General features: G+C 34.7%; 3 protein-coding genes across 3 annotated transcripts; all 3 read left to right on the forward strand.

Moving 5' to 3' along the window:
- LOC143545988 (uncharacterized) lies at window positions 1-342 on the forward strand. Its single transcript, XM_077037750.1, has one exon. The coding sequence runs from the start codon at window positions 1-3 to the stop codon at window positions 340-342; it is 342 nt and encodes a 113-aa protein (XP_076893865.1).
- Window positions 343-5387: 5045 nt separating this feature from the next.
- LOC143545545 (phosphoribosylaminoimidazole carboxylase, chloroplastic-like) lies at window positions 5388-9809 on the forward strand. The gene is made up of 14 exons (XM_077037421.1): window positions 5388-5716; window positions 6174-6236; window positions 6316-6454; window positions 6538-6593; window positions 6662-6735; window positions 6813-6960; window positions 7033-7206; window positions 7714-7801; window positions 7887-8000; window positions 8084-8181; window positions 8303-8420; window positions 8516-8610; window positions 8704-8810; window positions 9483-9809. The coding sequence occupies exons 1-14, from the start codon at window positions 5462-5464 to the stop codon at window positions 9580-9582; spliced, it is 1629 nt and encodes a 542-aa protein (XP_076893536.1). The 5' UTR covers window positions 5388-5461; the 3' UTR covers window positions 9583-9809.
- A 1855-nt stretch (window positions 9810-11664) lies between these two features.
- Window positions 11665-13683, forward strand: LOC143545557 (large ribosomal subunit protein eL8z). The gene is made up of 5 exons (XM_077037428.1): window positions 11665-11846; window positions 12738-12907; window positions 12997-13125; window positions 13207-13299; window positions 13392-13683. Exons 2-5 carry the CDS (start codon window positions 12755-12757, stop codon window positions 13521-13523), a joined length of 507 nt encoding a protein of 168 aa, XP_076893543.1. The 5' UTR covers window positions 11665-11846; window positions 12738-12754; the 3' UTR covers window positions 13524-13683.
- Window positions 13684-24049: the final 10366 nt, after the last annotated feature.

Consider the following 24049-nt stretch of genomic DNA (forward strand, 5'->3'; position numbering starts at 1 on the left):
ATGGAGGTGGCAGATATGAGGATGCTGAGGTGGATGTGTGGGCACACAAGATTGGACAGAATAAGAAGTGAGGTTTTTAGGGAACGACTGCGAATTGCTAGTATATGTGATAAAATAAAGGAGGAGAGATTAAGATGGTATGGACATGTGAAGAGAAGACAACTAACATCACCGATTAGGGCAGTGGAAACCATTAATGTAGAAGGAAGGAGGAGTAGAGGCATACCCAAATTGACTTGGGAGGAGCGGATTAGACAGGATTTACTAGAGTTACATCTCTCTGAGGACATGGTCCATGATAGGTGTTCATGGAGACGTAGGATTAAGATTAAGGACTTTTAGAGAATATCATATTTGTATCTTAGTTTAGCTTTAGACTCTTATACATTTTAGGCAGATTTTGCCTGTATTTGTTTTTTGTTGGTATATATATTGGGATTCTATGATCTCACATGTGCTTGTATTTGATTGTGACACTTTATCACTGTAAGTTTTGTTATTGGTACGTGTGTGCTTATATAGTACATGCTTTGGAGCCGAGGGTCTTTTTGGGAAGCAGCTTCTCTATCGTCATAGATAGAGGCAAGGTGTGCCTACATCACATCCTCCCCAGACCCTACCAATAGCTTTTGCTATTTGTGGGATTTACTGGGTATGTTTGTTGTTGTTGTATTGAATCTGAAGTAAGACATTTTCACAAGGATGGAACTAGACATGCAAAGAGATTTCAAGAAAATAAACAAAGATTACTCTTGACAACCAGCATGGGTATTTATAGTTAGGGCAACAAGAAACAATTGAAAAGTTTGTTTACACTCAGGTATGTTGATTCTCTTATATCTGGTTTTTATATGGTTTTATGTAAATAATTATGAATTATTTATAGTTGTTTCACCTCCAGGAAAAAGGTGGTATTCGCCCACATCAGCAAGAGAGGATTCTCCACTTTATAATGGTGGGCCTAGGAACCATAGTCAAAGCAGACATGGTGGTTTTGGTTAGCCCGTGAGTGAGAAAAGGACTGTTGGGTTTTTAGAATTTAATAAATAGTCTTTTGTAATTATGCATATACATCTGGCATTAGTCATTTGTAACTATGTATCTTGGTTGTTACCTATGCTTGATCTGCCACAACGGGCTACAAATCATCTATGTATGTATTTATTTAGCGTTCGAGTTGATCATTTCTGATAGATTGTTTATTGGTTTGAAATTCTGTTAACGGAACTAATTAATCGCTTACGTTATGCTTATGTTGTGATTCAGTTGTAAGCTTTGATTTATCTTGCTATTCTTTGATTAGTCGATTATGCCAAGTGTGTGTATGAATTGCTATATATTCATGTGAGCTTTAATTTTCTGGAGTATTATATTGTAACATAGGGCACTGATGTTAGGTATGTGATTGTTTGATAACTCTCACAACAATGTGATCTTCAATTTTACATGTTTAGTGCAGCTCTTATTTAAGACGCTTTTGATGTAGATTGAGGACTACGATTTGTGTTCTGAATTGAGGACTCCCATTGGATACTATAGTGACATTATCTTCTGAATTGAGAGGACTACCATTTTTAATACTAGAATTATTGTATTGTAATACAATTTCATAATCTAAAGTAAAAAAATTGTCTCAATGGTTTTGTTTTAAGACAAGGATGACACCAAATCTTGTGAAGGAATGTGATTCTTAGGTTACTTTAATATTACATTTATTATAAAAAAGTTTTAACTTTCACTCCAAAGTTTTAACTTATTAATAATTAATATTTAGGTTGGTAAACTGTTGACTGAAGAATCTTTGGATATGACTCCATCAGAATGAAGCTTCAATACTTGCAAATGCTGTTGTCAACAAAGATATGGAGGTATCTTGTTCTAAGACCCGAGAAAAAAATTGAGTTTTTCTTTTTCTGTTTTTATTTAAACCCAATTTTTTTTATCCTTAATCGATTATCGAAAACACCCGACCCGAACTCGATTTCCAAATATGACACGGATCTTCAGGGCGAAGATTAGAAGGGACCGGGGGTGACCCCGTTCACTACCGTTTTTTCTGTTAATAGGGTAAATTTTGCGATTTTTCCCGAAAATTTTTATAGGTATTAGAGCATTCTCATCCCACCCCCTATATCCAAACCAAAAATTATATTTAAAACTCACTTTATTTTCTCTCTCTATTTCAATTAGATAATACTTTTTATACATTTTCTCTTTCCTTCACTCACAACCACTTTCAAAATATATATAAAAATTATAGGGGATGAACATTAACTTTTCAAATATACAGAAAAATCACTTCTTTTTTCTAAATTATAAAAACTCTTCACTCACAACAACTTGAATCACTCTCTAAATTATAAAAACACACATCACATAATATAAGAGGTTGGATGAGAATGTTCTTAAGCACGGTCACTGCCAATTTATTTTTCCAAAAAACTACCGGTCACCACCAATTTTTTTTTAAATATAATACCCTATTGTTTGATTTTTTTTATAAAACCTGACGGTTTTTATAAACAAAAGTTATAATAATTATAAAAAACTTAGTTTTTAATAATACTCAAATTTGAAAGGGCTTGTTGTAATTTGTTACATAACATAACATAAAAAAAACACAAAAGGGAATTTTTTAAAAACAATCGAGCCTACCTGCTGCTTCCCCTCTGCCCTGACTTCTGCCTTCTGAGTTCGTCACCGTCCACCGGCCCACCGCCACCGCTCATCCCCGCTCATCCACCACCGCAAGGTAATAATTTATTTGCTTAACCTTTGTGTTGTTAAATCAAGGATTATAAAATTAGGGTTTGTAATTGTGAATTGGGGATTTGGGGAAATTAGTTGATTAAGCTTGTAATTGGTATTGTATGGTGAAATTTTACCCTAAATTACCCTATTGAATCTTCTTAATTAGGTAAATCATGAAAAAGGTCGTCGAGCTGCTTTGTAATTCTTCTTCTAAGGTACTCACCCTCCTCTTGGCTCCGTATTATTATCATATTATGAATATTTTAGGTCTAGTTTTTTTAATTGTAAGAACAATCGTTTTGAATGAATGAAAAAAAAATTAGATACATAGATGTCATATTGTTTGATCTAACCCGAACCAAACCGAACCACCGACACGGCCTAAACCACCGACACGAACCGAATCGCTGACTCGAAAATTTTTGGGTCCATGACTTTGGTCACCGCCATGGCGAAGCCCAAGCTTCGCCACTGCGGATCTTAAATAGACAACATCTGACTTAATCGAGCTCAATTACCAAACCCTACCCAAAGCATGCCTAAACCTGACTAAACAACACCCGACTTATTTCATTCAATTGCCCTCATGTAGAACACAGAATCACTCATAAGCTCTAAAAGTTACTTTTTGTTGAATTTAAAGGATCTTTTGTGAATTATATTGGCATTGATTAGGCATGTAAACAAACCGAGCGAACACAAATTGTGGCTTATCTGTGTTCGATCATTTGACTATAGCCGAATCATAACATAAACATATAATATTATAATCTAACAAAATTTTGTGTTCATAGCCCATTTATTAAAAAAATAAGTATATTCATGTTCGTTCGTTTAAACCTAATAGAATAGTTCTCGATTGTAAGGGAATCCAAACAAAGTTAAACGAACATAATAGAACAAACATAAAACTATAATTAACCCAAACAACAAATGGAGTGTTCTAATTTCGTTGTTCTGATCCTAAAGTACAGAAAACATGCGAAACTACCAATAAACAAGAAAGGTGAAAATCACCCACAAACTAAACTTAAACTCCAACTATAACAGAACACAATTTATTGCTTCATATAACCTTTGAGTTTATTACAAAATCTGTATATCAAAGTTTATGTTTAAATTGAAATCTAAACACATGAAAATTATATATTCACAATAGGATAATAAAATTCAAATAAACTCGCGTAACACATGGGCTAAAAGTTAGTATATATATAATTTAACTAAAAACGTTTTAGGATACTTCGTGGCTAGATGTTTCTATTTATTTTTATCTTTGTGAGTAATTAAGGGTAAAAATAAAACAAGCCTTTAAAGTATAGCGCCCTTCCAACCAAACAAACATATCATTTAGATTTTGTTTGCCGTTAAAAGAAAAAAGAAAGAAAACCCTCTGAATCAAACTCAAACCTAGCCGCTCAATCCTCCCGACAGTACTGCTGGACTGTTGTCACGGTTGCGTGCTTTCTACGCCGAGCAACTTGGCAAGTCTTTCTTCGCTGGTAACCGAGCTTAATATTGAGTTCTTTGGAGTTCAATTTTGAATGTTCTTTTTCTATCTCTATATTCTGAATGTTTTTATGGAAATTTTGAATTGGGTTTAGTAAAAATGCATCCTTTGGTTAAATCTAGCTCGGAACAATATTTATGTAATTAACGCTGCTTAATACATATTAATAATTAATCGATTAACCTTCTGCAAGATTGTATTCTATTTTTGACAGAAAGAAAGCATGGTGATATTGTTATCTAGCTCAAGAATTAGTGATTATAACTAGGGGTGTCCAAAATCATCCGAATCCGCATCCGAATTATCCGATAATCCGTATACGAACTATCCGATATATTATTAAATTTAATTATTTTTCATTTATTTGTTATATTTGAATTTCCATGTTTATAACCCTAAAATTAAATATATTTCATATTCAATTATTCCAACATTCAGCCGACAGACAACCATTCACTAATTCATCCTGAGCTCTCATCTCGTCTCCGGCCGGCTGCTGCGTTATCATCGGAGACTGCTCCGACGAGTTAATTTTAACCACCGACTCATAATGTGAAGTCTCCGCTCGTAAATCGGATCTAAAACCTGTGGAGTCCAGCCTACTCGTTGTATTTGATTTGGTTTCATTGTTGGTGTTTCTGTTAAGTTTAGGTTTCTTAATGTTTCATTGTTGTATACCCCTAATTATATATAACTTCATTATCATTTGATTTGTTGCAGACCCTTTAACTAAACCCTGTTACCAAGGAGCCTATTCATGTATTTGTAAGTTGTTGTCTTCACTTTATCCTTTCTTAACCCCTCCAATCAACCTCATTCTCGTACCACATTAACAGGATGCTGAGCCCAAACCATCAACTCGGTTCCAAATCACCCGCTTGTTCCAACCGCCTCTCTCTACTCGGGCTTGGAACATTCCGGAACTTAATCAACAAGTCATCGTATCTGATGAACAAGCAACAAAGAGCTTGCGGTATATCTTGCCAAGCTTCCACCAAAAATGACGTCTCACTAAGGTTATACTTTACATTATTGTTAAACATTTTATGTATTTGTTAAATCTAAATCCTAATGTTAATAGTAGTAATTAAAACAATATGTGGGTTGGGTTTGAATCAATGTAGGAATGATAATGTGACAACAAGTCATGGACTTTCGGAAACGGTTGTCGGTGTTTTGGGTGGAGGGCAGTTAGGGCGAATGCTTTGTCAAGCGGCTTCTCAAATGGCGATTAAAGTTAATATTTTGGATCCCATGACAAACTGTCCTGCAAGTGGTATATCTAATCATCATATGCTCGGAAGTTATAGTGATAGTAAAAAAGTTGAAGAATTTGCAAAGAGTTGTGGGATATTGACGGTTGAAATTGAGCATGTGGATGCTGACACGTTGGAGAAACTTGAAAAACAAGGGGTGGATTGCCAGCCTAAAGCTTCCACTATTCGTATTATACAGGTATAACAATCATGTGTAAAAGATTATAAACTGTTATGTTTGTGTTTGCTCATTTAACTTTAACTGAACAAAATATTGAGGACAGACACGTAGGCGGATGTGGTTTTCTTGTTTGTGTTCATTCTTTAAGAAAATGAGTATGATTGTGTTCATTTGTTAACAATATAAAAGAACGGTTCACGAACGTAAATGAACGGCATAAACAAACTTTCGTGAACATAAATAAATGAACGAGACATGTGTTCATGTTCGTAAATTTAACTAAATGAACAAGTGTTTCTGTTCATGCTTGCTTGTATATTACATAAATAACATAAACAAACTTCACGCCGAACGGTTAACTGAACATTCGGTTCATTTACAAGCCTATTAATAGCAAAGTCTTCCCCTGTTTTGTTGTCATGGTGTCTTGTTATTCAAATAATTGTCAGTAAGTTTTACATTTTTGTTTTCACAGGATAAATTTCTTCAAAAAGTACACTTTTCGAAGAACAATATCCCGCTTCCCAAGTTTATGCAGGTTTGGACCTTTAAGAAATATTTTATGCACATTTTTTACTTTGCTAAAAAAAGTAATCTTTTCACCCAATTTTTAACAGATAAATGATGAAGAAAGCGCTAAAAGAGCGGGTCAAGATTTTGGATATCCGCTCATGATAAAGAGTAGAAGGCTGGCTTATGATGGTCGTGGTAACGCAGTTGCTAAAACTGAAAAAGAACTCACTTCTGCAATAAATGGTATTTTGATTTATTATTTATTAATCTTTTTTTGGTGTCAAAGTTTAGCACTTATAAGTTTAAAATTACTTTTTTATTTGCAGCTCTAGGAGGTTTTGATCATGGTTTGTATGTTGAACAATGGGCCCCTTTTGTTAAGGTAAACATTAATCACACTCATAGTTGCTTAAAGTTTGACTTTCATTGACTTTTTTATTTTTGTTTTAGGAGCTTGCGGTTATTGTTGCAAGAGGACGAGATAATTCTATATCGTGCTATCCTGTTGTCGAGACCGTACACAGGCAAGATTATAGTTTTGATAATGGTTGTGTTATGTTTATAAACATTTTTTTATGTTATTTTTTTTTATATCATTCAGGGAAAACATTTGTCACATTGTTAAGGCACCTGCTAATGAATCATGGAAGATTTTGAAACTTGCAACTGATGTTGCTTCGCGAGCCGTTGCTTCATTAGAAGGTGCTGGTGTGTTTGCGGTTGAACTGTTTTTGACCAAAGATGGACAGGTTAGCATTATTTATTTATTTTAATATTTATGTGAACGTTAATACCTATTTAATGTGTTTAAAAAAATACAGATTTTACTAAATGAAGTTGCTCCTAGACCTCATAACAGCGGGCACCACACGATTGAGTCGTGTTATACATCACAGTACGAGCAGCATTTACGGGCCATAGTTGGGCTTCCGCTTGGTGACCCGTCTATGAAGGTTCCAGCCACCGTGATGTACAATATTCTTGGTGAAGATGAGGTAAAAAAGAATTATATCATTACTTAAGTTTTTATAAATGAAATAATTACGCGATTGGTCTATGTGGTTTAAGTGAATTACGAATTTGATTCATTCTTTTTCGAATTTACACCTTTAGTCCAGTGATTTTCAAAAAAGTAACACGCATAGTTCTATTACTTGGATGAGATTATCTTTTTCTGTTATTTTTTTAAAATGAAAAAAGTACCCTTAAGGGTATTTCAGTCATTTTGCACCACTTGACAGTAAAATCGGTAACATCCATCCAAGGCCAGGGGCTAAATGCGTTACTTTTTTTGAAAATCACTTGACTAAAGGTGTAGTTTTCAAAAAAAAAACATATCAAATTCGTAATACATGTGAACCAACCAACCGTGTAATTAATTCTATATAACATTAAAGAAAGTAACCTTTCTCTTATTGTTAAATTTTGTTATCTATTATTAGCGTGCGTGCATTGTCAATTTGTCATCATTATAAGCAAGGTTATGGGAATTGTTTGTGCAGGGAGAAGCAGGCTTTATTATTGCAAATAAGATTATTAACAGGGCATTGTGCACTCCAGGAGCCACAATTCACTGGTATGATAAGCCAGGTATGTATGTATTCACAAATGTTCCCCTTTGATGACATCAGCTTAAAAATAAAAAATAAAAATTTATTATTCATGAAACTGCAAGATATGCGAAAGCAACGGAAGATGGGCCACATCACTGTTGTTGGGCCTTCAATGGGCGTTGTGGAAACACGGGTTAAATCATTTCTCAAGGAAGAAAGTTCAGAGGAGATTCCAGGTCTGTTTTCTAAAAAAATGTTTTTTGGTTGTTTTTATATTAGTTCATAATATAATAATAATGATGTCATCTTTATGACACAGTTGCTCCACGTGTTGGAATCATAATGGGATCCGATTCAGATCTTCCAGTTATGAAAGAAGCTGCCAGAGTTTTGAACGGGTTCGACGTGTCTGCCGAGGTTACTTTTAACCTTTTTGAATGTGTTTGACCTGTTTGACTTGTTTCTTTTCAAGCTAATATTAATCTAAATTTTGTTGGAAATGAATTAGAAGGTTTGATGCGTTAAAAACATCCTGCAGGTAAGAATAGTGTCAGCACACCGAACACCCGAGCTGATGTTTTCTTATGCCACATCAGCTCGAGAACGAGGTATTCAGGTTATTATTGCAGGCGCTGGCGGTGCAGCCCATTTGCCAGGTTTTCATTCTCTGCTTCCAGTTTTCATTTCTATATTTACAATAATATTAATTATGTTCTAAAAATGTAATATTAATATTCTAACGTGTGATTAGGTATGGTTGCTGCCCTTACACCATTACCCGTGATTGGAGTTCCTGTACGCGCTTCAACATTGGATGGCCTCGACTCTCTTCTCTCCATTGTGCAGGTATATAGATAAAGTCTACATAAGTAATAGGCTCTTTATTAGTAATTATTTAAATCCAATATTCATCAACGGGGATTTTTTCGTGTGAATTAGATGCCAAGAGGTGTTCCCGTTTCAACGGTTGCAATAAACAATGCCACAAATGCAGGCTTGTTGGCAGTTAGAATGTTAGGGGTGGCTGATCCTGCCCTCCAAGCAAGGTTATCTCATGAACTTTTTATTTATGGTTTTAGATTTAATTAGGGGTGCAAGCGTGCCGAGCCTGAGCTCAACCAGGCTCGAGCTCGGTTCATTTAACTTACACAGAGCTCGAGCTCGAGCTCTGCTCGTTTCGATCTCTATTTCTAAAGCTCGAGCTTGGCTCGTGAGTATTTTTTCAAGCTCGAGCTCAGCTCAGGCTCTAGTCGTTTACTATTTTTTAATTTATTTTTATATATTTATAATTATTTTTTTATATACGTTTTTCAATTATAATTTTATATATAAGATAATATACATAATTTAGTTATTTTTTTCATAATATTAAATAGGTTAATTAATAATTAATAAATATATATTATAAAAATTATGTTAATGACAGGCTTGTTTAGGGGCTCGCAAGCCCGCTCGAGCTTGATAAGTGAAACTCGGGCTCGTTTATTAAACAAGCTTACTTTTAGGCTCGAGATTGGGCTCGTTTAAGCTCGGGTCGATCGAGCTTTTTTGAGCCGACCTTGAGTAGCTAACGAGCAACTCGCACCCCCATTTTAGATGCATCATCATTATTATTATATAGTCTTAAATATATTAAAAAAAGCAAATAAAAGGTTTTATGCCTTAAATTTTCCTGTTTGAAATGAAACATAAATAAAATGAGTAAATTGTGTAAACAGGATGGCGCAGTTTCAAGAAGACGCAAGAGATACGGTATTGGAAAAGACGGAGAAGCTAGAAAAAGTTGGCTGGGAGGATTATTTGAAGTCTCAAGAATAGTTTGGAGTTTTTAACAAGTAAACACCAACCAAACAAGACTTGCATAAAACCATGGAAACAACACTTGCTAACTCAAAAGTGTGAGGGTTTTTTGTTCATTAGATTTGTAGTTCGAATCCCATGATGTAATGTTTCATTTGAGGATTTATTCCCGAATTGTGTTGCACGGGTACAAGCCTGCTGACCATATGAGTCCGAGCCATTTTACTAGATTAAAGCAAAACAAATACTTTAATTGGCCAATTTTTTGAATAAGTTATAAGTTTGTTGGACAGTCTCCGAGAGTGTACTCAATATTATTTTGTAAAATTTAGTAGCCGGTCATTTTGAATTCTAAATTGCCTTAAGAGAGAAAAACCTAAAAAAAAAAAATCTTAATTCGCAATATGATGTTATGAAAACCGCATTTGATAAAGAGGGTAAAATTCTTAAATTTGATGATCGATGTGAATATATGGTCATTCATAAGTATATGGATAAATTCATTCATTAAAATAAATTTGCCTACATAGTAAATATGCTAATTATTCTTTAAACTTTAACCGCTTTTAGAAAAACCTGGTTCTCGATGACTATAAATTTAAACACATAACAACAGAAGTGCTTTTAATGAGCATTTGAGCTCCCAGTCATTTTCATGGAGTCTAGTTTGACATATCAATTTCACATGGTAGTATCAACAAAACCGGCTTTTGTTCTATTGGTTATTAGCTTCATCATTTTTAGTCAAACGGTCAAAATCGATAAATCTCAATAAGCGGGTTTCAATCCATAACCTGTATAACCAGTTTGGTTCAGTCATTAACCGGTTAACAATTCACAACCTATTAAAATTAACTATAAGCTATTAAAACTAACCGTGTTAACCCATGTACGGTTAACCAGCTCTTGGCTAGACAATTCCTAACCCGTCCGTAACATATGCTTTTCTTTTAAAAGCATTCCACAGCCGGTTTCGATCTCGGTTTCAATTTATGTTCAGTTAACCGGTTCGAATTTGCACCTCTTTATTATCAAACCATGCCGCCACGAAGCCCACCCAACACTCCGGCCCAAACAAGCCCACCCAACTAGAAGCCGTCCACCAAACCCTAAAACTTAAATCTTCATCTTGACAGTGAAAGCAAAATCATTTACATTTCTGTTAGGGGGTGTTTGGTACAGAGAAAAAGAATGGGAAGAAATGGAAATAGAAATGGGAGAGAAATGGAATTTGAGAGAAATAGAAATGGGTGGAGAATTGACAATCATTTCCTTTGTTTGGTACAATAGAGAAATGGGTGGAGAAACGGGAGCAGAGACGTGATTAGGGTTCCGCCTCGGCATCATCATGGTGGAGAAATGGTGGCTCAGAGACGCGTCGCAACACCGCGAACGGAGTAGAGCGTCATCATCATCGCCGCGCAACATCAACACCGCGATTTAGGGTTCCGCCTCGCAACACCGCCTCGCGATTTAGGGTTTCGTTTTGGCTCAGAGACGCGAACGGACGTGGCTGCGGCGTCGGCCGCCGTGCCGGACGTCGGCATCATCATCACCATCGCCGGTCGGAGCATCATCATCATCATACGCGAATGGAGTAGAGCAGAGACGCGATTTAGAAGCAGAGAGAATTCCATTTCTCTTCCAAATGGAGAGAATTGGATTTCTCTACTTTTTGCCTACACCCAATTCTCAGAGAAAACCAATTCTCCGCCCAATTCTCCCCCCTAATTCTCCCAAACAAGAGAAACCTAATTCTCCACCCTCAAATCTCTCTACCAAACACCCCCTTAGGGTTCTTCATTGCCGCCGTCAATCCAATGGTCAGTCCTGTAATTCAATTTCTACTCGATTTAATCCTTATAATGCTAATCATATACTTATTATAATTTTCATTTACTTGAAGGCTCCGAAGAAAGGCGTCAAGGCTGTAGCAGCTAAAAAGAAAACGGTATTAATTTGTTATTATTATTATTATTATTGTGATTTTTGAAGAAACGGTGTCGTTTTAGGAATTGGTGTTTTAATGCTAATTGTAATGTTGGATTGAATTATATGTTAATTGTTGTGGTGTGATTAGGAGAAGGTAGTGAACCCGTTGTTCGAGAAGCGTCCGAAGCAGTTCGGGATCGGTGGAGCATTGCCTCCTAAGAAGGATGTGCACAGGTTTGTCAGATGGCCACAGGTTGTCAGAATTCAGAGGAAAAGGAGGATCCTCAAGCAGCGCTTGAAGGTTCCGCCCGCGTTGAATCAGTTCACTAAGACACTTGATAAAAATCTTGGTATTGTTTTTATTCCATTTTTATTAATTTGTATTGTGTTCTTAAGTTGCAAGTTTTAGTTATTGTTAACAATTAAATGCATCTATATATGTGTGGACCATTGGGTGGGCAAAAGTGAAATTGCACTAATTATGACATTATTTTACTAATTTCGTGAAAATAGTGTTAAAAGTGGTGGAAGGTTAATCAGGCATCATGTGGTGGCGTTGATAGCTGAAAGACAAGGGTGCATGCACCAATCGGCTGGGGTCTTGATGGTTGAGTGTCATGAGCCTTATGTCCAAGGCTTGATGCAAAGCTACTGTCGAGCCGGGGGTATCATTGGAAGCAGTCTCTCTATTCTTATGGAGTAGAGGTAAGGCTGTCTACATCTTACCCTACTCAGACTCTACCATAGCTTTGTTATTGGTGGGATTTACTGAGTACGATGATGATGATGATGATGATGATGATGATGATGACTATCTTAAACTTGCTAGGTGCTAGTCGGGCTGCAGGTCTATTGAGCGCTAGTCAGGCTGCAGGGCAGTGACTAGTGATGCTAGTTGGGCTGCAGGGTAGTGACTAGTGAATAATTGAGATTAATAGGTATTAGTTGGGAATAATTGGATTGGAATTTTATATGTAATTTTTTAAACTTATTAATTGGATTGGATTAGTAGGTATAATTTTTTAGATACTTTAAAGATTTTGAGCAATTTTGACCGAAGTTTGACTGATTAATGATTTTAGGGGCCGATTAGATGAAATCATATCGACAGCTCAGCGATTAGCTATTAATTCTCGCTTAGAAGTGATTTTTACAACACTGTTACTAGAATTTGGATGATGTTCTCTTTGATGGTCTGAAAGTATTTAGGTTTTAAATGAAATTGTAAATGTAATATGCAGCAACTACTTTGTTCAAGATGCTACTCAAGTACAGACCGGAAGACAAAGCTGCAAAGAAAGAACGTCTTGTGAAACGAGCTCAAGCTGAGTCAGAAGGGAAACAGGTTGAAACCAAGAAGCCGATTGTTGTGAAGTATGGTCTGAATCATGTCACTTACTTAATTGAGCAGGTTTATTATTATCTTTTATTTAAAATTTCATCATGTCTAAGGTAGCTTAATGAATGGGTCTGCTAACATTCTTTTATGTTTAATTATAGAATAAGGCACAGTTGGTGATCATTGCTCATGATGTTGATCCAATTGAATTGGTTGTCTGGCTTCCAGCGCTCTGCAGAAAGATGGAAATCCCATACTGCATCGTTAAGGGGAAATCGCGATTAGGAGCTGTAGGTGTTTTTTATATTGTATTTAATATTTTATGTTTTTATTGTTTTGCTTAAGTTAACATGTCTTTTTGTATTTTTCAGATTGTTCACCAGAAAACTGCTTCAGCTTTGTGTTTGACTACAGTAAAGAACGAAGATAAAATGGAATTTAGCAGGATTTTGGAGGCTGTTAAGGTATCTTATGGTTAATTATGTAGCATATAAGTTCATATTGCAGAATTATATCGGTGATTTTGAATCAACTGTTTGTTCTTTTGATGTTTTAGGCGAACTTCAATGATAAGTACGATGAGTATAGGAAGAAGTGGGGTGGTGGAATAATGGGGTCAAAGTCGCAGGCAAAGACCAAGGCAAAGGAGAGAGTTCTTGCTAAAGAGGCTGCTCAGAGGATGAACTAGACAGTATTTGGTAATGTGTTGAGGTTATGTTTTTTTAAGAAATATTTTGAAACATTTTGTTGCTTTTAAGATTCTTGTTCCTCCATTTTGAACTTTTGGGAGGTCGAATACTCATCTATGCTGCTTATTGTATGTGTTTGGTTTTTGGTCGTGTGACAATAATTCATATCGAGTAAGTTTTAACCAGTTTACCTTGTTTTGAAAACTGAACCGGTTTTCTTACTGGCATTTTGACGTGTCGCTCTGAAATCAAAGACTTTCACTTAACCTTAGAATTAGTTTACATGCAAGAAACCGTTTGGAACCGACTCAATCGGTAAGGCTGAAATCAGGTTGTTACTATTGACATTGAAACTGGGCAGAACCTGCTCAACTCAACCAAAACTGGTTACATCCTTTTTCAAACCAGTCACAAACCGTAACCTTTTTTTTTTCTCAAAAACATATTCAAACCTGACCCAATTCGGCTTAACTTGAATTGTGCACCTGTACTTCTCCCTTCCTTTTTCTGCACCAAAAAGCCAAACGCAATTGATTTTTAATAATCAAAATGTATTTGTCATTGTATTGACAATTTGATCAATTATGCTTCTTAGTTCTAAACCTTCGCCTTATTAACAAAAAACAATATCACTATTCAATCATTAGACTCCCCATTATGGAGCATGAAAAATGCGTTGTTTACCTAGTCACCCACATAATAGCAACGTTAAACCACACCACCCTATTGATTAAGATGGCGCCTAACACCCTTTCCCCTTCTACGCCATTCCAACGGCAGCGTCATCCCCTCTTGGTGGATGGGGTCCACTTCAAGTTTACCAATCATATTCAAACACACAAACATTTATTTATTTTTTTCTTTTATTTTAGGTATATGTTAAACCAAGTTAACCCACAACATGCTAGTTAATTTAAAACTCTCCATCCTATGTGGTTGGGATGTGACGTAATAACTAGCTCTTGCTAGTCATCCCAAGACAGATAGCCTTATAGAGTTACACTTGGTTTCATTCAATTTAACTCATCTAGTATTTCATACTTCCCTATTTGTGAAAGCAAATGCCAAAGTAGTCCCCAAGTTCATGACATGTATTCTTTACCTTTAGTTGAGTGATTTTTGAAATGCTAGGTTTAGACCAATGATTTTTAAATATACAACTATGCAAGTTAGAACTTATACCTAGTTATGTTATGTTAAAAGAGCATGAAGATATGACGAATCTAAGAGGATATGGTGAATGTCAGCACGCCTAGTATAGAGATGAGCAAATGACACCGGTACCAAATCGGTATCAATATTTTGAAGTTCCGGGATCGATACCGGTATTTTCTCGAATTTTGGTCATCAATACCGGTACCGTACTAAGTATTTTCAATACCAGTACCAAATTCATCACTGACATAATATATTAAAGAAAATGAACATGTGACTAGAGTAGTGGTTGAGTTAACATGTTTCACTCGTTTAATACGATCCGTTTAACCCCCTTTATTACTACTACAACAGATCCTTGATACAGAAGAGAAGAATGGGCCGATCGGTGGCGTGGGGATACGTCAGGATCATGGCCGGTACAATCGTCGGCGGCGGTCTCGGCTTCTACGTCATGCACCGTCTCGAAATCAGCTACAAGGTCCTTCTATTCTATTCTATTCTATTCTATTCTATTCCATATGTAACCTCATCTAGGGTTATTTTTTTAAATCTAATTATTTAATTTGACATTTTGCAGGAGAAGTGGGATGAACGATTGAGGAACTACGAGCAAGAACTCAACAAGAAGAAGAAGAAGAAGCAGAAATCAAAACAACTTGAACAAGAATCATTATAAGTTAGTTACTTAATTAAACTCTTCTTTCAGTTTTTTGTTAAAACATTTGTAGGGTTTTGATTTGGGGAAATTTTTGAATCTTAATATCTATAGATATATGAAGCAGCAGTAAACCTATAACATGATATGAATTCAATTAACTATTCTTGTTGCTTATTAAGTATTATTAAACGAAACATTTTAGGCTTCATATTGCACAATATTTGATTGGGAGATTTCATATGTAATTTTTAATTTGTGCACCTAATTAGATATAAGTTACTTGGTTATTAATTGGCAGCATCAATGTTGTAAAAGTAGGTCTACAAGGCAACATTCTTTAATTCCGCCTAGTTACTAACAATCGATCAAAGGCGGTCAATTTCTGCTAGAATTAGAGATAGTCGGCCAACTTGGGCCGATTTTGACTTAAAAAAATTAAACATAGTTCGTATTTATATAATATTAAAGAATGAATATCATTTTTTTTAATTAATGATTAGCATTTTTAAGAATAGTTAAGTATTTATAAATGTATTTCTATTATTTATATTGATATTCATATATTTTGTTATAAATATTAGTAAACTTATAATATTTGGCATATATATAATATCCAAAAATTAACTTTCTTTATATTTACCATGCCTGCGCACACCCAACTTTCAGTCAGCTGCCTAGGGTCGCTTAGCGACTTTTGCAACCTTGGGCAGCATATTGCTAGATCAGTTTGTTTTGTTAAGCCACCGGTTTCAAAAAAGGAAAACAAACAACTTGGTATAGGGGCATGCATGGGTCGTTTTGGTCGGTTTTAATCACTAATATGACAAAAACTGAAAAAATTTGGTTATACAAACAAGTCTGGAAACTGATTGGTTTCTTTTATCGAGTGGTTCAGCTATCGGTTTCTGAAACCGGAGCATCTTTGGTTTTTGGTTGACATTTTAGGGTCAGCTATCGGTTTCTGAAAACAAACAACTTGGTATAGGGGCATGCATGGGTCGTTTTGGTCGGTTTTAATCACTAATATGACAAAAACTGAAAAAATTTGGTTATACAAACAAGTCTGGAAACTGATTGGTTTCTTTTATCGAGTGGTTCAGCTATCGGTTTCTGAAACCGGAGCATCTTTGGTTTTTGGTTGACATTTTAGGGTTAATCCTGCACCATATTTGATTGGGAGATTTCATCTGTAGTTTATAACATGTGCACCTAATTAGATATAAATTACATGGGTAGTTAATTTGAAGCATATTACCAGATCGGCTTGTTTTATTAAGGCGCCAGTTTCAAGAACGGAGCATTAATTTAGTTTTCGCTTATTCATAGGGTCGTTTTAGATGCTAATCTAACAAAAATCAAAATTTTCGGTTACAGAAGTTTGGAAACTGATTGGTTTTAGTTATCCAATGGTTTAGCTATGGGTTTTTGAAAACACGTATGTTTCAATTTTGGTTTAACAACCAAAGTTTGCGTCAAAGGTTTTAGTTGGCTTTTTGGTTTTTCAGCCACTCGCTAAAGATTATAGAAAGCATATGAATTTCTATCTTTGGTTGTTAAGTTTAGTCAATTGGTTTGAAAAGCCCAAGTAAAAATTTTATCTTAAAATTTCAGTTAACTAAAAACTGAACCGATCTGGTCTCAAAAACCGATAACTGAACTATCGGATAACTGAAACCGATCATTTTGCAGTTTCTATAATCAGAATTATTGGTTTTGGGTAGATTAGGGCTTAAAACCAACCCATACACTTGTTTAGGTATTGCAATGTCTTGATTTCACTCCATTTTTCAGTTAGCATTTATGATTATTGGATATCTTTATTATGGTTAAGGTTATAATGCTATATTACATGTCTGGTGACAAATATGCATAACTATAGTTAATTAGTTTAGTATAGTTTGTTAGACGTAAACATGAGGATGTAGGATGCTTGCTCTGTGAATCAATATATAAGCGGAAAACCATTTAAGATAACAAGATATAACTAAAGTTGACGCCACATATTGACAGTTGATGCGAACTTGGTGTTCATTGTATGGCAACTTTACATGTTTAATAGGACTTACATTCCAATTCTATAGTGAATATTAAAATAAAATTTGATAAATTAGTCATGCTGTTTTGAAAGTTGGTGAAATGTATTTTTTACATTGATGATTTGATGATAATGTCTGCTGTAAATTGGTCATGTTCATTTAAAATACTTTCTGTTGATGATAAATTAGTCATGTTGTTTTAGTTAGCACCACATACCATAGGAAAAAAATGTTTCAACTTGGCCAATATGCTTTAACTTAGCATGTACTATCACTAGCAAAGAATAATATATTTCTACAATCTTAATATTCATCTAGAGGTCAATACTTTGCCAAAAATTTAACAATAGGCCTAGTGGTGGGAAGTTTGTTTATGCTTGTTTATTCTATTGACGAATGAACATGACTTGATGTCTTGTTCATTCATTTACATTAGTGAGTGTTTGTTTATGTATGCTTATTTACATTTGCTGAGGTTATCGTTTATTAGCATTTAGCAATGCTAATTGACCCATCATGCATTAGCACGTTAAAAACATTAATTAAAGCTGTACTCAAGGTATCATATGTGTTTAAACTTAAAACAGTAGCTAAATAAAAACACTTGATAGGATAATTAACAAGTGGCAGTACTGCAGCACTTTCTTGTCCTTTGGGCAATTGGGCATATCCAAACAGAGAGCTTCAGGATGAAGCCACGCCGACACCTTCATAAACGCCCTTTTCTTTACTAGGGACGACTAATCTCTCTTCTGTCCCTTTCATAGAACTCGTTTGTGACGCCCTACCTGCTATGAACAGAACACCCTCTTCCATTATTATGATTATGAATATAGCGGTAATGTAATGTAATAAGGGTAAGTTTGAATTCTAGCCTTCATTTTTACACGTATAGTTTAAAACTATGATCAAAAGCGATCAGAGTATATAAACCGACTTAAATTTGTCTTTGATGCAGCCACTAAATCTGTATCTCCTTCCTTAAACCCTAACCGTATAACTGTAATAAAATCAATTGAAGGTTTTGTTTTGTTCAATACTTCATTTTTATTTATTAGTTACGAATCAAAAGCAATGAAGTATAAAAGCAACCATAGTTGTCTCCTAGTGGAGCCAGTGATCCGTATCACCTTCCTTAGACAATAACCTCACCATCATGTATATATTACACAATCAATTTAGGGTGGTGGTGTACATAGTAGATTTAATGGAGAATAAAAAATAACTTTTGTCTCGCAAATGACTTCATTAATTTTTTCATTTCTTATTGGGAAGAATTACATTTATCCCCCACTAAAAAGATCAATTACATATATAAAAACATTAATGTGTGGTTTAAAAGTTGTATTGCAATGGCATATGAATTTGCTAAATATAGGCATGGACATGATGTTAAGGTGCACACTCACAATCACGATACGAGTAAATTTAACATGTTCAATTTCACTTTTCCTTTGTTTCCTGTTTTAAGAAATCACGCGCAAGGTCCAATTATTTACTAAGACGTTTTTATGAGATCCTTGGAACAAATGATCGCTCGACGTTACTATAATCCTAGGAACAAATGATCGCTCAATGTTACTGTGAGATCCTTGGAACAAAATTCCCATAGAACCAGAGTCATCTCAACGTTTGTGGAGGCCTAAATCAAACTAAAATGTTGAGGCATTTTTCAAAAATCCAACTATAAATAATCTAAGATTCTAACTATCGGCCGCCATTACCTTATGACCTTATTTTTATCTTAGTTTTTCTATTATGTGTACCATAATAGAAGGACCCATCAACAAATTCTTAATTAAAAAAAAATTGAAAAGAAATTGTCATATTATTGAAGAATAAGAGTCTATAATCCATCTATAGGGTACATATTTATACAGATAACAAAATTAAGTAACGATCAAAATACAGTTATTTGGGATGGTATGTCTGGTTTTATAACACTCCCCCTCAGATATACATTACTGTTCATTATACACAATTAACAACATGCTTCAGGATGATATTAATTAGGTATTTCAGGACCTATAAAATAAACTGATACTACTGGATCAGTTATGCTGTCTCGTTAGAAACCTTACTAAGAAAACCCAATGGGACAAAACTTAGTCAAGGAAAAGAGTACAGCGTGAATAGTGCCCCCCCCTCAATTAAACTAACGTCTTTCAATCTTCGAAGTCCAATTTGTGATAACTTCTCAAAATTGCTTCTACGTAAACATTTTCTGAATAAATCAGCTAGATTGTCACTTGACTAGATCTGACGAACTTCAATTTCTCTTTCTTTCTGCAAGTCATATGTTGAGAAGAACTTTGGTGAGATGTGCTTTGTTCTGTCACCTTTGATGTAGCCTTCTCTAATTTGAGCTATACAAGCAGCTTTGTCTTCATAGATAACCGTCGGCTCTTTCTTGATTTGTTCTAATCCGCATGCTTCTTGTATGTGATTAATCATTGACCTTAACCACATGCACTTTCGACCGACATCATATAGTGCTATTAGTTCCGCATGATTTGAAGATGTTGCTTAAGTGTTTGCTTAGTTAACTTCCATGAAATTGCAGTGCCACCATAAGTAAATACGTAACCTGTTTGAGATCTTGCTTTATGTGGATCCGATAGATAACCAGCATCAGCATACCCAACAAGCTGGGACTTGTCATTCTTTTGATAGAAAAGACCTAAGTCTTATGCCCACGAAGATATCGGCATATATGTTTTATTCCAGTCCAGTGTCTGCATGTTGGATTCGAGCTATATCGTGCTAGTACATGTACCGCGAATGCAATATCAGGTCGCGTGTTATTTGCAAAATACATACGGGGACCGATTGTGCTTAAGTATGGTACTTCTGGACCAAGTACTTCTTCTCCCTCTTCCTGAGGGTGGTATGGATCTTTATGTGGATCAAGCGGTCGATGAACCATAGGTACGCTAAACGGATGGCCTTTAGTCATATTGAAACGAACTAACATCTTCTGGATGTAGTTTTACTGGTGGACAAATGTGCCATTGCGCATATGCTCGAACTGCAGGCCGAGGCATAATTTTGTCAAACCAAGATCTCTCATTTCAAAGTCTTTATTTAATAATTGGGCAGCTTTCTCTATCTCTTCAAGAGATCCTATTATGTTGATATCATCAACATAAACTGCTATTATGGTAAACTTTGAGTATAATCTTTTTATAAAGACACATGGACTGATTACATCAGACTTGTATCCTTCTTTTTCGAGATATTCACTGAGTCGATTGTACCACATATGACCAGACTGTTTAAGACCATGCAAAGATCTTTGGAGTTTTATGGCACATATCTAAAGGTGTTGATTTTAATCCTTAAGGCAATTTTAATCCTTTAGGGATTTTCATGTAGATGTCATTTTAAGTGTCCCGTATAAGTACGTGGTGACAACATCCATAAGTCTCATATGAAGTCCTTCAGAGATTGTGCGGCTGATAAGAAACCTAAGGGTTATCGCATCCACTACTGGGGAATACATTTACTCTGTCACACCCCGACCAAAGGCAGAACATGCCGGGCATAACGTATTGATTGGACAGTAGCTCAAAAGACACTAATTAAAGCGACAATAATTATTTAATTTCATTAACATTAAACAAGTACACAATTACAATAATCAAATACATATTTTGAATTTATAATAAATCTCCTAAGGCAAAAACTAATCTTTTCAATCTTGAACAATATCAATTACTTGTACCTATAGCATGTATGAAAATAAAGTTTGTCAACACGAATGTTGGTCAGAATACATAAATTTTAGTTGTATATATATATATATATATATATAGGTAAATCACAATTTATATGTAAATGGTGAGCATTACAAGTGCTATGAAAATGTAAACAACTAAATAGATGTGGACCCGTTCATATTGATACAAAATCAATGTACTTAATGTATGATCATACTAGATGAGAATAAATGAGGATGAGATTCCAACCATCAAACATAAAATAAACACTTAAGCACATAGAGCATAATCATAAAGCATGCAATAATCACGCATAAACATAAATTGAATTGTGTTTTGAATAAAACATGAGTAAATTTAATAAGGTATACATGCTACCCCCAAAACATAAAAGATGGAAGGGGGGGGGGGTATGTAAACTCACCTTAACGAGTGGATTAATGAAGATGAGATGGCGATAAAATTAAGATAGAAACGGTCGGCTCCTCGGGATACGTCGACAAAAGTTCCTAATTGTTAACGATAATATAAATTAATTATAATAAAATAATTGCAACTACAAGACTTATGACGGATTTGGGTTTTGATAGGGTTTAAGTAAGAATTTCAATTATAATATTATTATTTATTTGTAAATAATATAAAAAAGCTAGAGAGCATAAACTAACTAAAATAAAGCAATATGATGTAACGGTAATAATGGGTTTAAAAATGATCTGGAGTCTCTTAGAGTTTGAACCATTATTATTATTATTATTATTATTATTATTATTATTATTATTATTATTATTATTGTTTGTATTTCGGTTTGATTTTCAAATGAATAATATAAATATTTATTGTTGATATGATGATTATATATATATATAATGGGAAAGTTAGAACGAAAATTTATTTGACTAGCTAATAGTTCGATTTATTAAGCGAGTAAAAAATATTATATTAGGTCTTTAAATTGAGGATAATATAAATTTATAAATATATATGATTTTGCATTTATATATACGTGTAGCGAAAAGTTAAGCGAAGACTTATTTTGAACATTTAACATCGTTATACACACAACACACACACACACACACACACATATATATATAGGGGAAGTATAAAATGAAAACCTATTTAAGTTGTGAAAATCCATGAAAACCCTATGTAACATCGTTTTTTTTTGTTACATACGTAATATATGTTGTAACATTTAATACAAAACATCGAAACATAAAAAAAATTGTTTTGCTATTTTTTAACATTTTTTTACTAATTTTTTTATATGTTTTCAGGAGAGAGAAAAAGTTATATTTATGTTTATATTTTTTATTAACTTTAATTGTGGACCACAAGATTTAAACTTTAATTAAAAACATGTGGTTGAGAATGAGTTTTTAGAGTTTTCACAACTCAATTGGGTTTTTATTTTAACCTTACCCTATATATATATATATATATATATATATATATATATAAAGGTTAATGGGAAAAAATAAAAGTTTAAAGACAAGAAAACATAAGCCGGGGGTTCGGTTTTATCATAGTAGTGTTCATCCAATGATATATATGTAATATAATAATCAAAACCTATTAAAAAGGAGTTTTAAAAAAATAAAAACCCAAAACCGGTCTAAAGGGGACTTGAACCCGGGTCCTTGGGCTGCTTAGCGACTTGCTACAAAGCACACCAACCAACTGGGCTGGCTTGTTAACTTGTAATTGAGATGGAACAATAATAATTTAATCTGACCCTCCAGCTAACCCCAAATCCATAACAAACCCTAATCAAATGAAACCCAAAACTGAAGATCTATTGCCCTCTGTCAATCGAAATTGACAGAGGGCTTTCGTTGACAACTGAAATCCAATCCAAATGCACTAATTAATTACCTGGTTTGATAAAGGATTGAACGAAAACGACAAACTAGGGTTTCGACTAAAAACGTGAATCAAAACCGTATTATAACTGCTTATTTGATGCAATTGACACAAGGTTTAGTGTCGGAATGTTGTTAAGAGTGTGAGTGGCCAGTTAATTTGATTTTGGTTTAGTATTTATAGCGAAATGAGTCCCCTAAGAGCCGCGGTTTAGCTAGCGTGTATATGGGTGTTAATTAGCTGTGAATATGCAATTAAAGCTACGATTGAAAGCGTGAAACATCAATTAACGATTTGGTATAGCCAAAACCTGTGATTTCCGGCTATATTCAAGGTGGCCACATGTGAGTCTTTTAGCTACTCGAAGTGTAGCATTTGCCCGACTTTTAGCTTAAACCATACACTTGAGAGCTCATTTCCCGGAAAATCAAATTAAAAACATCTGGATGGATAATGCGGGAGAATTTACATAGCAATCATTTAACGATTATTGTTTGTCGACAGGGATAAATGTTGAACATCCAGTGCCTCATGTTCACATACAAAACGGTTTAGCTGAATCTTTGATTAAACGATTATAATTAATCGCTAGACCACTCCTGATGAGAAGCAAACTACCTTCTTCTGCATGGGGCCATGCAATTTTGCATGCGGCTGCACTAATTAGATTAAGACCAACTGCTGATCATGAATATTCCCCATTACAACTGGTCTCCGGAAGAGAACCAAGTCTATCCCACCTAAGAATTTTTGGTTGTGCGGTATATGTACCAATACCGTCACCACAACATACTAAAATGGAACCCCAAAGACGATTGCGCATTTACATTGGTTTTAACTCTTCATCTATAATTAAATATTTAGAACCACTGACAGGAGACATGTTTACAACAAGGTATGCTGATTATCATTTTAATGAAACAATGTTCCCAGTCTTAGGGGGAGATAACAATAAAGAAAGACTAGTAACACAAGAACTAATCTGGAATGCACCGTCATTATCAAATGTTGACCCCCGAAGTGGTCAATGTGAATATGAAGTCCAAAAGATTATACATTTGCAACGAATAGCAATGAATTACAAGATG

Source organism: Bidens hawaiensis, unplaced genomic scaffold (assembly GCF_021521415.1).
Source record: "Bidens hawaiensis isolate Kalapana, Puna unplaced genomic scaffold, B.hawaiensis_p1.1 tig00000904_1, whole genome shotgun sequence".
In the NCBI taxonomy this organism is placed as follows: domain Eukaryota; kingdom Viridiplantae; phylum Streptophyta; class Magnoliopsida; order Asterales; family Asteraceae; genus Bidens; species Bidens hawaiensis.

What these genes read in the sequence shown, in the direction of transcription:
- LOC143545545 (XM_077037421.1), top strand. Translation starts at nt 5,462, where the DNA reads ATGCTTTGTCAAGCGGCTTCTCAAATGGCGATTAAAGTTAATATTTTG. An exon ending in GTTGTCGAGACCGTACACAG is followed by an intron (nt 6,736 to 6,812) that starts GCAAGATTATAG and finishes TATATCATTCAG; the next exon opens with GGAAAACATTTGTCACATTG. An exon ending in GGTTCGACGTGTCTGCCGAG is followed by an intron (nt 8,182 to 8,302) that starts GTTACTTTTAAC and finishes AACATCCTGCAG; the next exon opens with GTAAGAATAGTGTCAGCACA.
- LOC143545988 (XM_077037750.1), top strand. Translation starts at nt 1, where the DNA reads ATGGAGGTGGCAGATATGAGGATGCTGAGGTGGATGTGTGGGCACACA.
- LOC143545557 (XM_077037428.1), top strand. Translation starts at nt 12,755, where the DNA reads ATGCTACTCAAGTACAGACCGGAAGACAAAGCTGCAAAGAAAGAACGT. An exon ending in TCACTTACTTAATTGAGCAG is followed by an intron (nt 12,908 to 12,996) that starts GTTTATTATTAT and finishes GTTTAATTATAG; the next exon opens with AATAAGGCACAGTTGGTGAT. An exon ending in GGAAATCGCGATTAGGAGCT is followed by an intron (nt 13,126 to 13,206) that starts GTAGGTGTTTTT and finishes TGTATTTTTCAG; the next exon opens with ATTGTTCACCAGAAAACTGC.